The sequence below is a fragment of the Quercus lobata genome, chromosome 1 (assembly GCF_001633185.2).
Source record: "Quercus lobata isolate SW786 chromosome 1, ValleyOak3.0 Primary Assembly, whole genome shotgun sequence".
NCBI lineage: Eukaryota > Viridiplantae > Streptophyta > Magnoliopsida > Fagales > Fagaceae > Quercus > Quercus lobata.
Window position 1 is genome coordinate 18,873,537 of NC_044904.1, and position 13,337 is coordinate 18,886,873.

At 34.2% G+C, this 13,337-nt stretch overlaps 2 protein-coding genes and 1 long non-coding RNA gene across 4 annotated transcripts; 2 read left to right on the forward strand and 1 right to left on the reverse strand.

Moving 5' to 3' along the window:
• Window positions 1-275: 275 nt before the first annotated feature.
• LOC115982077 lies at window positions 276-3,467 on the forward strand. The gene is made up of 4 exons (XM_031104582.1): window positions 276-746; window positions 861-897; window positions 2,472-2,555; window positions 3,059-3,467. The coding sequence occupies exons 1-4, from the start codon at window positions 402-404 to the stop codon at window positions 3,109-3,111; spliced, it is 519 nt and encodes a 172-aa protein (XP_030960442.1). The 5' UTR covers window positions 276-401; the 3' UTR covers window positions 3,112-3,467.
• A 1,984-nt stretch (window positions 3,468-5,451) lies between these two features.
• Window positions 5,452-9,159, forward strand: LOC115982082 (probable carboxylesterase 15). The gene is made up of 2 exons (XM_031104593.1): window positions 5,452-6,327; window positions 8,696-9,159. Exons 1-2 carry the CDS (start codon window positions 5,621-5,623, stop codon window positions 9,000-9,002), a joined length of 1,014 nt encoding a protein of 337 aa, XP_030960453.1. The 5' UTR covers window positions 5,452-5,620; the 3' UTR covers window positions 9,003-9,159.
• Window positions 8,737-9,646, reverse strand: LOC115982088. 2 transcript variants are annotated; one of them, XR_004089510.1, is made up of 3 exons: window positions 9,425-9,646; window positions 9,161-9,261; window positions 8,737-8,825 (listed from the first exon to the last, which is right to left on the reverse strand). It is a non-coding gene; the product is annotated as an uncharacterized LOC115982088 (long non-coding RNA). The 2 variants fall into 2 exon arrangements; XR_004089509.1 differs by having other exon boundaries at window positions 8,755-8,828.
• Window positions 9,647-13,337: the final 3,691 nt, after the last annotated feature.

Here is a 13,337-nt window from a genome sequence, read left to right on the forward strand (position 1 = left end):
TTTCTTAACAACAAATTATTTTCATATATATATATATATATAAGGATTCAAGTTACGTAACTTTAAGTAATATTATATTACTCAATAACTTGTTATAAAATTCATATTTTGAAAATTTCACCGTTGAATATATATATATATATATATAGAGAGAGAGAGAGAGAGAGAGAGAGAGAGAGAGAGAGAGAGAGAGGATGATTCATATCATTCTTAAGAAAACCCATGGACAAAATCGTAGAGGTGAAAGTGTTTGTTATTATACGGTATACACCGAACGCGAAGCCAACAAAAGAAAGAAAAATAGATAGTACTACTACTAGTAAGTAGTAGTAGAAAGAAAGAGAAGGGAAGGCAGAGCTAAGCGCCACATAATAATAATCTCTTCGTATTATCTAATATCCATGGCGACACAGCCTTTACACTCTCTCCATCCACTCTCTTCTTCTTCTTCTTCAAAGACTACCGCTAAAGCCACAGCCACTCATTATTGTTATTATCACTACTCTCTTCCAGCAAAACCACAAAGCCCAGCACCAGCTGAAGTGTCTCGCAGTTGTAGTTGTAGACTGCCCAAACCCAAACTCAAAGGCATTGTACCAACAACAAGCCTCTTCGACCTTCCGGTTTTGCTCTTCACCGGCTTTGCTTCTGATAGCCTCTTGGAGTTGGAATTGGATACCCAAACTTTACTTGCCACTCTCAGTGTCTTAGCCGCCATTTCTCTCTCACTTTTTCTTGGTCTCAAGGTGTGTATGTATATCAACCTCTCTTTATATATATATATATATATATATATATGTGGCATTGTTTCATAATATAAGTGTTGGTTTTTAGTACTTTGTTTTCATATTCTTTTGCAGGGAGATCCTGTGCCGTGTGAGCGATGCGCTGGCAATGGTAACAACTATGCTTTCTTACTTTTCGCTTTTTTTCATTTTTCAAACAAAGTCATGAATGATATCCTCTTGTGTGTGTATGTGTTTTTTCTAATGGGCTTTTCTCAATTTATTTTATGAATCATATATTGCATGAGTTGCATTGGCATCTTTATTATGAAAGTTCTTAATACGTCTAGCAGGAAAACTAAAACAATAGTGGCTTCTTTAGAAAAGAAGTGCACTTTGTTGAATGCCATCATATTGGTGTCACTGCACGGTGGAAATATGTACTTTTAGATAATCAGCTTGAATTTTCCAAGGTTTATTTGGAGGGTTTACTAAAAGGTAAGAGGTCATCCATTGTGGCATAGGTTGTATGTTTAATTGAGATTGATTAGGAAAGAACTCTATGTTTGGGAAATCACTTGGGATAATGGTAATATGGTGTCCATGTGATATGGGATGATTTCACAAGCAAAACTATTGTTTCTGTTGTATATGTACCTTTTTTTTTTTTTTTGGTTGATAATTCGATAGTTGGGGGAGGGGTGGATTTGAACTTAGGATGTCTATTTTGAAAACACTAGAAAGTGCCAATTGAGTTACAAGGCTCCTCGACTTGTATACGTACTTAAATGGTCATAGCATTGCTTGGAAATAAAGAGTACTTGTCTATCAAATGGATTAAAAAAAAAAAAACCATACTTTGAGATAACTTAGGTCCAGTTTGCAGCAGTAAAATCCTCTGGATTATCTCTGGAACTACATATTAATTTATACATTTGTTTGATTTTTTAAAATTCAATTCATATTAGGCTTCCTTAGAAAAAAAATTAAACTAAGGTTGTTGGTGCATTAAGTAGTGGGCCTCATAGATTGCTGTTGGTTCTTTAGGTCCGTTCTACATCGTTACTTAAAATTTTGTTTGTGTTCTGTTCTTTTCTTCTCTTCCTTTTCACCTTCAGGTTGGAAAGTGGGGGTGTGAAGGGATGTTGAATGTCATCGATATTTCTGTTACATCTGAGTCTATTTTGCTTCCTTTCTGACTAGCACTTTGTTAGATAACTAATCCTATACTTTTGTAAATGGCTGCTTCACGGTTGGACAAGTGATGTACAGCCAGAATTTTGAAAGGTCTAAGCATAATGAAATGTAGTGATGGTTTATCAGCGATTTTGAGAGTGTAAAGTGGACTGCTATGCTTCACTTTATTGCTCATTGCTTAAGTGTGCTTGTGTATTTCAAATGGCTCAAAACCCCAATTTGCGGTCATCTATTTCAATAGATACATGGTTGCATGTAAACTACAGAAGCATAATACTTCAACATACTAAAATCTATTGGTGTAAATGGTGTTTTAAAAAAAAAAAAAGGTCTTATGTGTTATAATTTTATTAATGCTTAGTACTTTGGAAAATGTGCTAACCCTGTTTTTCATGATTCTTCCCTCAGTATCTGTTTTCTGCTTGTAGTGACATGATTTTTTTAAAGTAAAACATCCCCCTGGTATCCCTTTTCTACTGTGACCAGTTATTTTTGTATTTGTTGTTCAAGAAAAATAGCACGTTTATAGAAGTGCTCTTTGATGGGCAGGTGGCACAAAATGTGTGTTCTGTAACAGCGGTAAGATGAAGAAAGAGACAGGTTTGGTTGATTGTAAGGTGTGCAAAGGCGCAGGTATTACTTTCTGACACTCAGATACTTCTGAAAAAGTTTAAAAGATGGGGCTTTTGGAAAATTGATATTAATCATTCTCTCCATTTGATTTCCATATTGTTTTGAAATTTTGAATGAGCTATTTGATGAAATCTTTGCTTTTAGCTTTGGGATTATGATCATTTTGGACAAAAAACCATTCAAGGATATTGTTGAATGGTCTTAATTTCTACATATTATTAAGTGACCTTCATTTTCAAATGACCACCAACTGTTGCATTCTGATGCAATGTGAAACACCATGGAATGACCTATTCTTATATGAAATTGGAACAGAAAATCATGCAGATAGATGTAAATCGTGCTATTCTATTAGTTTCAAGCAACAAATGATATGGTCCTTGGGCCTTGAGCTTAAAATTTATGCCCTTAAAATATATCAGATTCTAGAATTGTTGAATTTTTGTATTTAGTTCAATTTCTCTTTACTTTTACCTCAACCTAAATCAGTCATCTTTCTGTAGGATTAATCTTCTGCAAGAAATGTGGAGGTTCTGGATATTCTAGACGGCTGTGAGTGTGGTCTGAGATTTTTTTTATTTGCTCTTCTCAATCCCTATGTTTTCAATCTGTAAGATTTTGCCCCTAGCTTCTTCTTCTTCTTCCTTCCCCCCCCCCCCCCCCCCCCGGTCTAGTACCTTGCTAATTTTCTTTTTCTTTTCCTAAATATATCCTCACCCCACTCTTTTCTGTTGTCTACTGTCCTTGTTCTTAATTTGTACTGGAAATTGTTGACAAAGAGTAGGAATGAAAAAATTGTAAATTCTGTTGTATTGCTTTGTAGATGATTTTTAAGTTCTGTGAACCATTGTTTTGGTATCTAATGATTATTATCTTACAAGTGGAAGGTATATTGAATATCTGTTTTAAAAACAATGTTTTATGACATTTCAGTGACAGATTTAGAAAATTATAGGTTGTTGCTTGTGAAAGAAAAGAGGTCTCACTATGGTTGTTTTTATTTGGACATAGTGAGGAAGTAAAGACCATGTCTGATGCTATGGTGAACGTGAAACTGGCCTCCTCTTCTGTAAATATGAATATTATGACCATGTCAAAATCTCCCATTTTAGGATTACAGTTGGGTATGATTCACTTTGATCGTTGGTTTGAATCATGTCTCTATTTCTAAAGTCAAATTCAAATGCAAATTTAAGGTTTATTTTATTTTATTTTATTTTTTATAATGATAATTCAATAGTTTGAGGAGTGGGGATTTGAATCTTGGATGTCTTCGTTGGAAACACTAAAATGTGCCAATCAATTGAGTTACAAAGCTATTGGCTCAATTGTAAAATTGAGTAAGTACCCATTGTATATACTCAATCAAGTATGTTTGTTATATTTGTTTTTTACGCCCATTGTTTAAAGAGTATACTCTTTTATTCTACTTGTCTTTCGATTTAATTTCTCATATTGCTCTTTTTCTTTTAATTTTTTTTTTTTGCTGAATACTATTTTTTTTTTCTTTTAATTGGTAACTACACATGTACCAAATGAGTTTTAAACCTATGACCTCACTCTCCACATCAACACTTGCAACTTGTAAGGAGAGAAGTTACTGGTTGAACTAGAATTCATGGTTAATTTCCCTCTTGATATTTATTTTATTCTCAATATCTCGTTTGGACCCCTACTGTTTACTAGTGAGTTAAAATGCACTCTAAACTAGGCATGTCCTCATGCTTACGGACTATAAGAAAAGGTTTTATGGAGGTAAGAAAAGTAGGCATGCTATGATGCGGGGCCAGTTGGAGCCCGCCGCTACCGCAGAATGACACAACGGAATGAATTGTGAAATTGCAGTCAACGGTAGGACTCTACTATTCATTATAATAATTAAGGGTCATGCTAAGAATTCATTTTAGAAAAGTTTTAATATCACTTTTATGGAAAATGAAAAAAGCTGTCAAGATATTAATTATTATTTTTTTTCTTTTTCCATAAAAACTTTTTTTAACTGGATTCTTAACCAGTATCCTAAAGACACTCATTAGCATTTCTCAATAATTAATTGGATAATACAAAAGCCGATCTTCCCGTTTGTTCCCTTACACCTTTTTATGTACCTTACACCTAGCATGAAACATAATAAAGGTAGAGATGAAAGCAAATAAATTTAAATCTTAATTCAAATTCAAATAAGACACGTCATCTAAAAGACTATTAAGTGAAATAATTAAATGAAAATTAATCAAATATATTAATGAGATTAAATTCGGTAAGGATGTGATGTAAATCCTATGTTTGATCCCTCCAACCCCAACGTGCCACATCATATTATCACATATTTAACAATAAATATAATTACACCCAATCAATTCTAATACCCATATATAAATCCAACAAATTTGAGAGTTTATTGAGATATTATTAGATGTGGCAGGATGTATTGAATTTTAAATAAATTGATAATGTGGTAATCTTTTATTAGATGGTGTAAAACATGAGTTTTATATCCCGTTCTTACCAAAATTTGGACTCTATATTAATTATTGCTTTCCAACTTCTACATATATACTCTTTTAAAGATAGACATCATCTTTGTAATTATCGCTGATCCCAAAATGTAGGGAGACTAAATTGACTGTGACTGCAAAATAATATTTTTGTCACAAAAAAAAAAAAAAAAAAAATTGCTATTTGTGACAAACACTATTCACATACGTTTCATGAAGCTAATTGCGTCATTTTATTTATTTATAACTTGATTTAGATACATCATGAGATCTTAACTGAGCTACAAGACCCTCAGCGATTGGTTTAATCGATCATATATGTCTTCATCCAGATAAAAAACGTCAGTTTCGTGATGATATCATGATAGGGCATCCATTATCAATAGGACCAAAATGTGTTTTGGGTTGAAACATTTGTCAAACACAAACCATAATCATAGAAAAGAACAAAAACAAGCAGCCACAACCACAGTTAAAACCGAACTGCACTTGTTAACTCTTTCCTTCTTTCTTTCTCAATAAAAACCTTCTTCATCTCCCTTCCCTTTGTACACACAAAATTAAAGCATGTCTAAGAATATTATTAACACTAATTGCAGTACCACCCCTCATGTAATAGACGATTGCAGAGGAGTCCTTCAAGTTTACAGTGATGGCTCAATTGTGCGCTCTCCTAAACCAAGTTTTAACGTCCCCGTCCAAGATGACGGTTCCGTTTTATGGAAAGACGTAGTTTTTGACGCCGTTAACAACCTTCAGCTCAGGCTCTACAAGCCGAAGCCGAATCAGTCTTCGGCTCACTCCAATTCCAAACTCCCAGTGTTTTATTACATCCACGGTGGCGGCTTCTGCATCGGCTCACGCACCTGGCCCAACTGTCAGAACTACTGCTTTCGGCTCGCGTCTCAGCTCCAAGCCGTTGTGGTGGCTCCTGACTATCGGCTAGCTCCTGAGAACCGGCTCCCGGCTGCTATTGAGGATGGCTTCTTGGCTCTTAAGTGGCTCCAAGACCAAGCCGTGTCTGGGGAGGAGGGGAAGGACGCTTGGCTTGCTGACGTGGCTGATTTTAGCCGAGTGTTTATTTCGGGTGACTCGGCTGGGGGTAATATGACTCATCATTTGGCAGTTCGGGTTGGATCTGGGTCGCCTGAATTGGCTCCGGTTCGTGTGAGGGGTTATGTTCTGTTGGCACCCTTTTTTGGTGGGACGGTTAGGACTAAGTTTGAGGCTGAAGGACCTAAGGATGCCTTTCTCAATTTGGAGCTCATTGACAGGTTTGCATTGGTTTTTTATTTATTAATTAAAGGCTTATAACAATTGAGTAATGTTAGAGAATTTTTTAATTTTACAATTATTCACATAGTAAGCAATATCACCTTAACATTAACACTAATTAGTAATATTATAGACTAATCATAGCAGGTTATTACAATTGTTATGAAAAATAACATGTGTTTCGGGCATTTCGAGATGTTTTGGCAAATACCAGTCGAAACTTAAGGGGCCGTTTGGATTGAGTTTTTTGATAACTCAATTCTCAGTTTTCATAACTCATAACTCAAAAATGGTGGGATCCATAGCAAAAAGGTTGTTTGGCCAAACGATAACTCTGTTTCCATAACTCTGTTTCCATCACTCAATTCTCTGATTTTTGAGTTATGAGTTATGGAAACTGAAAACAGCTTTTTGTTGTTTTCAGTTTCCATAACTCATAACTCAATGGCATTTTCGTAAATAAACACACATGAGGGACCCACAGTCGCAACTTTTGACCACATTTTGACTTTTTTTTTTTTTTTTTCTTCTGGGTTGGCGTTGGCTGTTTTTTTTTTTTTCCTGGGTTGGCGTTGGCTTTTTTTTTTTTTTTTGGTTGGCGTTGGCTGTCTCTTTTTTTCTTTTTCTTTTCTGGGTTGGCGTTGGCTTTTTTTTTTTTTTTTTTAAGTACCTAGACTCACCAAACTTAGTGAAAAAAAAAAAAAAAAAAAAAAAAAACCCAGACCGAACAGCCAACCCAGGGGGGGAAAAAAAAAAAAAAGCTGCTAGTGAAAAAAAAAAAAAAAAAAACACTGTACCGTGACAGGTGTGGGCCCTCCAAATAGTGTGAAAAATAGTGAGTAATGAAAACTGAGTGATGAAGGCAAACGGATGTGAAAAATTGAGTGATGAGTGATGAGTGATGAGTTATGAGTGATGAGTTATGAGTGATGAGTGATGAGTGATGGAAATTGAGTGACGAAAATTCCTTACCCAAACAGGCCCTTAAGATTCAGCTGGTATGAGTTCTGGGATTATTGTTTTTACCTTTAAAGATGTGCTATGGTCTTTTATTTGTTTTTTTATATGCTCTCTCAATTTTAATTTTTTTTAAAGAGTCCTAATATGGTATTTGGACTCTTGACAAATTTTTCAATGGGTCCTAGTAGTTCTTGTGGGAGTTCTTTTTATGATGATTTTGATAATTTTTTTCATACATGATGATGATGAGAAGTAATATTCTGTTATAAACTTTATTGGCTTATTATGAGCTTATGTAATGAGCAGTGACTTGTTATAAATCTTCTTATTGTGTGATGTTATATTGATGTTTAGGACTTAAGACTAAATTATTTGTATTATTTGATATTTACTTTTTTGATTTGATAATTTTATGTTATATATTTTGGGAATCCAAAACATCCTAAAATGATACGTCAAAATAGGCCGGTACCGATTCCACTGGACAAACTGAAACAGGTTCGAAATAGAATTAATAACATTGCCTAAAACTCATTTTTATGCCCAAGCACTCATAAATCATGATATTAAACCTTATATTTACATTTTTTATTTATTTATATTGATCAGAGATAATAAAAATTCTCCACTTTTCTTGACTCGCCCTAATCCAAGCTGGACAAGTTTTGCTTGTTATCCTGATTTTTGAATGTCCATCACTCCATCTATATGTTATATTTAATATACTTTTAAATTATTTATACATTATCATACCAAAACACGTGTTATATCTTTTAATAGTCTCACAACTTTCTCTTCATATGTTCCTCAAAAAAAAAAAAAAAAAAAAAAAAAACTTTCTCTTCATAATACTTTCATTTTGTAGTCTTATATTGCTTTCTGTTTCACGTGTTTTTCTACTCCATTGAAGGGATGGGATGGGATCGAAACGTCCTAATTTGATCCCACTCTGTCGGCTGGAATAACCAAAATCCATATGATACATGATTATTGCTTAGTCATATATGACACAATTTGGTGATTTTTTTTTTTTTTGGGATATATTATTTTAATGGTCCCTAATTGTCCCTAATTGTCCTTAATGTTTCTTTAATCTAATGCTCTCTCAATCACAACGATATTATCGTCAGGCTTTACATGTTTCAAGTTGCCGTTTGTCACGTAGTTAACAAACTTGTGATATAGCAATACCGCTACGTAATAGTTTTGTTTCATTACGTGGCTAATGGATTCAGACAAGTACGAAAATTAAAACAAAGTGCAAAGCCTAAAGATAAATTACAGACTACGTACTATGAAATAAATTATAAAAAAAAAAACAACGATTTTAGCACTTGCAATTATACTAAAATTATAGTCCTTTTAAAATATGCTCGTGTATCACTAATATCACTAATAATTGGATAGGTTTTGGAGGCTATCTATACCAATTGGAGACACTACTGATCACCCAAATGTAAACCCATTTGGGCCATTAAGCCTCAATCTTGAAACAGTGGATCTTGATCCCATTCTAGTGGTAGCTGGAGGAAGTGACCTGCTGAAAGACAGAGCTGAAGATTATGCAAGGAGGCTCAAAAGTTGGGGAAAGAAGATTGAGTACGTTGAGTTTGAAGGAAAGCAACATGGATTTTTCACTATAGATCCTAATTCTGAAGCAGCAAATGAGTTGATGCAAATCATTAAACGTTTCATTGCTGAAAATTCCAACTAAGACTGCATTCATGGGCATGTTACATGAAAGCTCCCCTGTAAGGGTGTTGGGTTGCCTTTTCAATCTTCTTTGTAAGAAGTTCTTTGCTTAGTTACCCATCTTCTATGTTTGTGAAATTGGAAAATATACATATGGATTTTACTTTGTTTTGTACTAACCTCAGTGTAGGGGTTTAGTAGTCAAGCACCTTATCCACTTTGTCTTTAGCACTTGGGTTGGCACTAGGGTGGCAGGCGATGCATGAGTAAGGTTTATCTCACTAGGTGGAAAAGATAAACTAGTTAAACCTATTATAGAGTATTATAAACTGATTAAAACTATTATCTCACAGTAATCATCGACACTATTATAAACTAATTAAAGCCTAATCAACAATTGAAGAGAGAAGCAATACATGATTGGGGTTGAAGAATATGTTGTACCTGATTCCATATATAATAAACTGTGACTAAGAAATTATGCGGGTTAATGAGGCTTAGGAAAGTAGTTGAGGAGGTAGCTGGGGAAGATTTGAGGATTTATGTGATTTGAGAGAAAGTTGGTTGTAAATGGATTTGAAAGAAGGGCTGATAGATCTGAGCATGAAAGAATATGAAGAATTTAAGAGGAGTTGAGCCATTGATAGATAGAGGAGTGCGAATGAATCTGAAGAATTTAATAGGAGTTATGAGATAGGGTCCAAATAAAAGAGCTATTTAGTGTGTGAGAGAGAGAGAGAGAGAGAGAGAGAAGTGTAAGAAGATGAGATTCTTTGTTTGCGTGAGATTACAAATAAGAGAGAAGGAGAGAAGGAGAGAAGGCGTGAAAGAGGTGGAAGAAAAAGAAAGAGGTGGAAGCGTGTGAGAGAAAGGAGTTTCAATTATGTTTGGTCTTGTTAAGTGAGTCTCACAATTTTCAACTTATTTACAACAAGACTTTTCATCATTGTTACTTAAAAACTAAAAACTAATGGAGATGAGTTTTCAGAATATATGTTTTAAATCCCATAAAATATGTTTTAAGTACTCTAAATTAAGAATTATCATCAATTTTAACATTGAAAATTGTTTGTCGAAATCTGCTATCAAACATGCCCTTACTCTCATAATTCAAATTTTTTTTCCAATAAAAAAAGTACAACAATCACCTGATGAACAAAAGTCCCACATCACCGGTCTAAAATAAAGAAAGCCAACAACACCTTTTCATCGGTATTGTCAACTTGCAAGATCTCCTTATTACAGTGTGACACAAATGATATGAGTTCAACGCTTTGCTCTTCTCTTCCTTGATGTTAAGGAGGTATATGTAGCTAGTCGTTTGTACCTTGTCTACCTATATATGAAAGTGGTTGACAAACAATTTGCTCAGGCGGAGCTTTTCAAAGTAGTAGGAAAGGCTTAACATTGCGGAGCTCTAACAGTTACAGGTGCATGAGGATCTTATATGTCTCTAATAAGTGGTCAATTGGATTATTTGGTGTTCGTTTGGCATGATTAACTTTGCTAACTTATTTTACTATTCAATTTATTTTTGATACTATTCATGAGTTTCACTGCACTTTTTGGTACTATTCATGAGTTCCATTGTACTATTTTAGCTAACTTTTACTTTTATTTATAGTACTTTCAGCAAAATAAACGGATTCTAAACAAACCCCAAGATCTATCATAAGTCACAATGGACAGTTAGTTATGTCCACCAAGGGAAGGGAGTCTATCTTACAGACCAAGTCATCCATTGAGGCCCCCTTGATTTTAGCCAATTGATCATTATGGTCATAATGGGCTTATAATGAGGGGGTGAAATTGGTCATATTAAGGGTCTGTTTAGGATCCGCTTATTTTGCTGAAATTGAAAACTTTTTACTGAAAGTACTGTAGATAAAGGTAAAAGTTAGTTGAAATAGTATAGTGAGACCCATGAATAGTATCAAAAAGTGCAGTGAGACCCATAAATAGTATAAAAAATAAACTGAATAGTAAAATAAGTTGACAAAATTAAGCATGCCAGACGCACACTAAGTACTTAGAGTGGTACTAGCATGAGATCAACCTAGATGCTTTGATGTAAGCTAGTGGATTATTTCCTAAGTACTTAATTTTTGTGAGCGTATAGTATTTTTTTCAGATGTTATTTCAAATTTAGGCTTTCTTGTATATGAATCTTTTCCAAGAATAGTTTCCTTGATTTGAACCACCTAATCATCATTGGGCCTATAATGAGAGGTATAATTGCATCCATTTTGGTAGAGGTTTTGGGCATGTAAGATATTGTGCTTGAGCTTGAGCTCATTCCTTGTGCTTAGGTGTTTAGTTATCATTTTTTTTTAACTTGTTGGGCTTTGGTTTCTCGTTTCTTGTTGTGTATGGGTTGTTCTTTGGCTATTAACTAAAAAGGGTGGAAGAGTGTGCAAGTTGGGCTTTCCTTTAGGGGTATGTTTGAGATTCACTAAGATTGCTGAAACTAAAATTTTTTTACTGAAAATACTATAAAGTAAATGTTAGTGAAAATAATATAGTAGGATCCATAAATAGTAGCAAAAATAAGTTAAATAGTAAAATAAAATAGTAGCAAAAATAAGTTAAATAATAAAATAAATTGGTAAAAAATAAGCTAGCCAAACAGACACTAGGTCTAATTTTTGAGGACTAACTTAATGTCCGTTTGGAAATAACTTATTTAGCTTTTTGCTAATTTTAATTTATTTTATATTTACTAAAAGTGTGCTAAAGTATACTTGTACTTTTAAAGAAGTGAGAAAAAAAAAAAAAAAAAAAAAAAAAAAAAAAAAAAGAAGAGAAGAGAAAATTGGGGTTTTAAAAAACTACATAAAAAGCTGAGCTTATCAGCTCTAGCCAAACAGACACTTAGAGCTTCACATTAGTGAATGTAAAATACAAAAAGTGACCAATTTTGCAAATCTAACCTCAAAATTATCCTACGTCAGTTGAGTTAAAATTGTGTAAATTTACACAATTACTATAGTAATTATGTAAATATACACGATTATTATAGCTTTGTATTTGATATTTTATTAATTTCTCACATCTCAGAGCAGACTATCTCTCCCTCTTGTTCTCTCAGTCTTAAAACCTGCAACCCAACACTGCCTAAATTGAAATGCAAATCCCATCCACCACCATCATCCAACCACCACCACCACCACCACCACTCAACCACCACCACCACGACCAAAAACCATTACAACAACAAAAAATCAACCCAAAATACAATGGAAAATCAAACTTGATAAACCCTAAATCAATAGAAAATCAACACAAAACCAATCATCAACTAAAAACCCATAACCTGAACCCAAAATCAAACCAAAACCCAGAGCTTTGAAAGATAGAGAGAGAGAAAGAGATTTCTTTAGGTTTGCCACAAAGAAAGCTAAGATAAGAGAGAACTCAGAGGAGAAAGAGAGCTGAGGGTTTAGAGGAGAGAGAAGAGAGACTTGATGGCTAAGAGGAGAACGTGAGAGAGAACAGATTTGAAAGGAAAAAGCAGAGGGTTGTGAGGAGAGAGAAGAGATACCTGAACATGAAAGACCAGAGGAGAACGTGTGATGGTGTAAGAGAGAGACTTGAGATGAAATATTAAAAAAAAAAAAAAGAATATATGAGTTTTTAAATAAAATAGAAGGTACAATAGATTAACTAATGTGAATATTTTGTAAAAGTGGTATTGTAAAATATAAAAAGTAAGGTTTTATGCTAAAATAGATAGAATCATTTACACAATTTGGTGTGAATGTTTTTAATATGGTCTACAACCATAACATTTTGTAGGTCATGATTATAGGGGTATCAGACTCTTACTCTCGAAAAATACATTAAAAAAAAAAAAGACTTTTGCAAAAGTTGGATTAAACTTCTATAGTGAAATGACATTTATTCTTATATACTCTTTATAGTACATCATTTATATATGTGGGGTCATAGAGCCCAATGATATACATCAACCTTTTGTACCGGGCCTGAGGCCCATGCCGAGGCCCATAATCGCATATGAAGAAGACAGTGATGATCATGGTAATCCAGGAAACCGTGCCGAGGACAACTCTGTCATCGGCTAGCCAAAGCCGAGGTAGAAGAAAAGTGATTTACTAGCAAAGACAATCTTCCAAAGCACTCCAAGGAAAAAGATAAGTACAGCAAGTAAGCACACTGGAATATGATGGTAGAGCAATTCTAGGAAAAGCTGCTGCCTCCACATTAAATGCTCCACAACTAACACTTTGGCCGTATTAATGTGGAGAAGACCCCTAAACAGTGCTACTTTGGCAACCACAACACACAGAAAACCAAAAAGGGGTGTCTGATGGGACAGGTACTCAAGTAAGGGTTTAGA

What these genes read in the sequence shown, in the direction of transcription:
- LOC115982082 (XM_031104593.1), top strand. Translation starts at nt 5,621, where the DNA reads ATGTCTAAGAATATTATTAACACTAATTGCAGTACCACCCCTCATGTA. An exon ending in AATTTGGAGCTCATTGACAG is followed by an intron (nt 6,328 to 8,695) that starts GTTTGCATTGGT and finishes ATAATTGGATAG; the next exon opens with GTTTTGGAGGCTATCTATAC.
- LOC115982077 (XM_031104582.1), top strand. Translation starts at nt 402, where the DNA reads ATGGCGACACAGCCTTTACACTCTCTCCATCCACTCTCTTCTTCTTCT. An exon ending in TGAGCGATGCGCTGGCAATG is followed by an intron (nt 898 to 2,471) that starts GTAACAACTATG and finishes TTTGATGGGCAG; the next exon opens with GTGGCACAAAATGTGTGTTC. An exon ending in TAAGGTGTGCAAAGGCGCAG is followed by an intron (nt 2,556 to 3,058) that starts GTATTACTTTCT and finishes ATCTTTCTGTAG; the next exon opens with GATTAATCTTCTGCAAGAAA.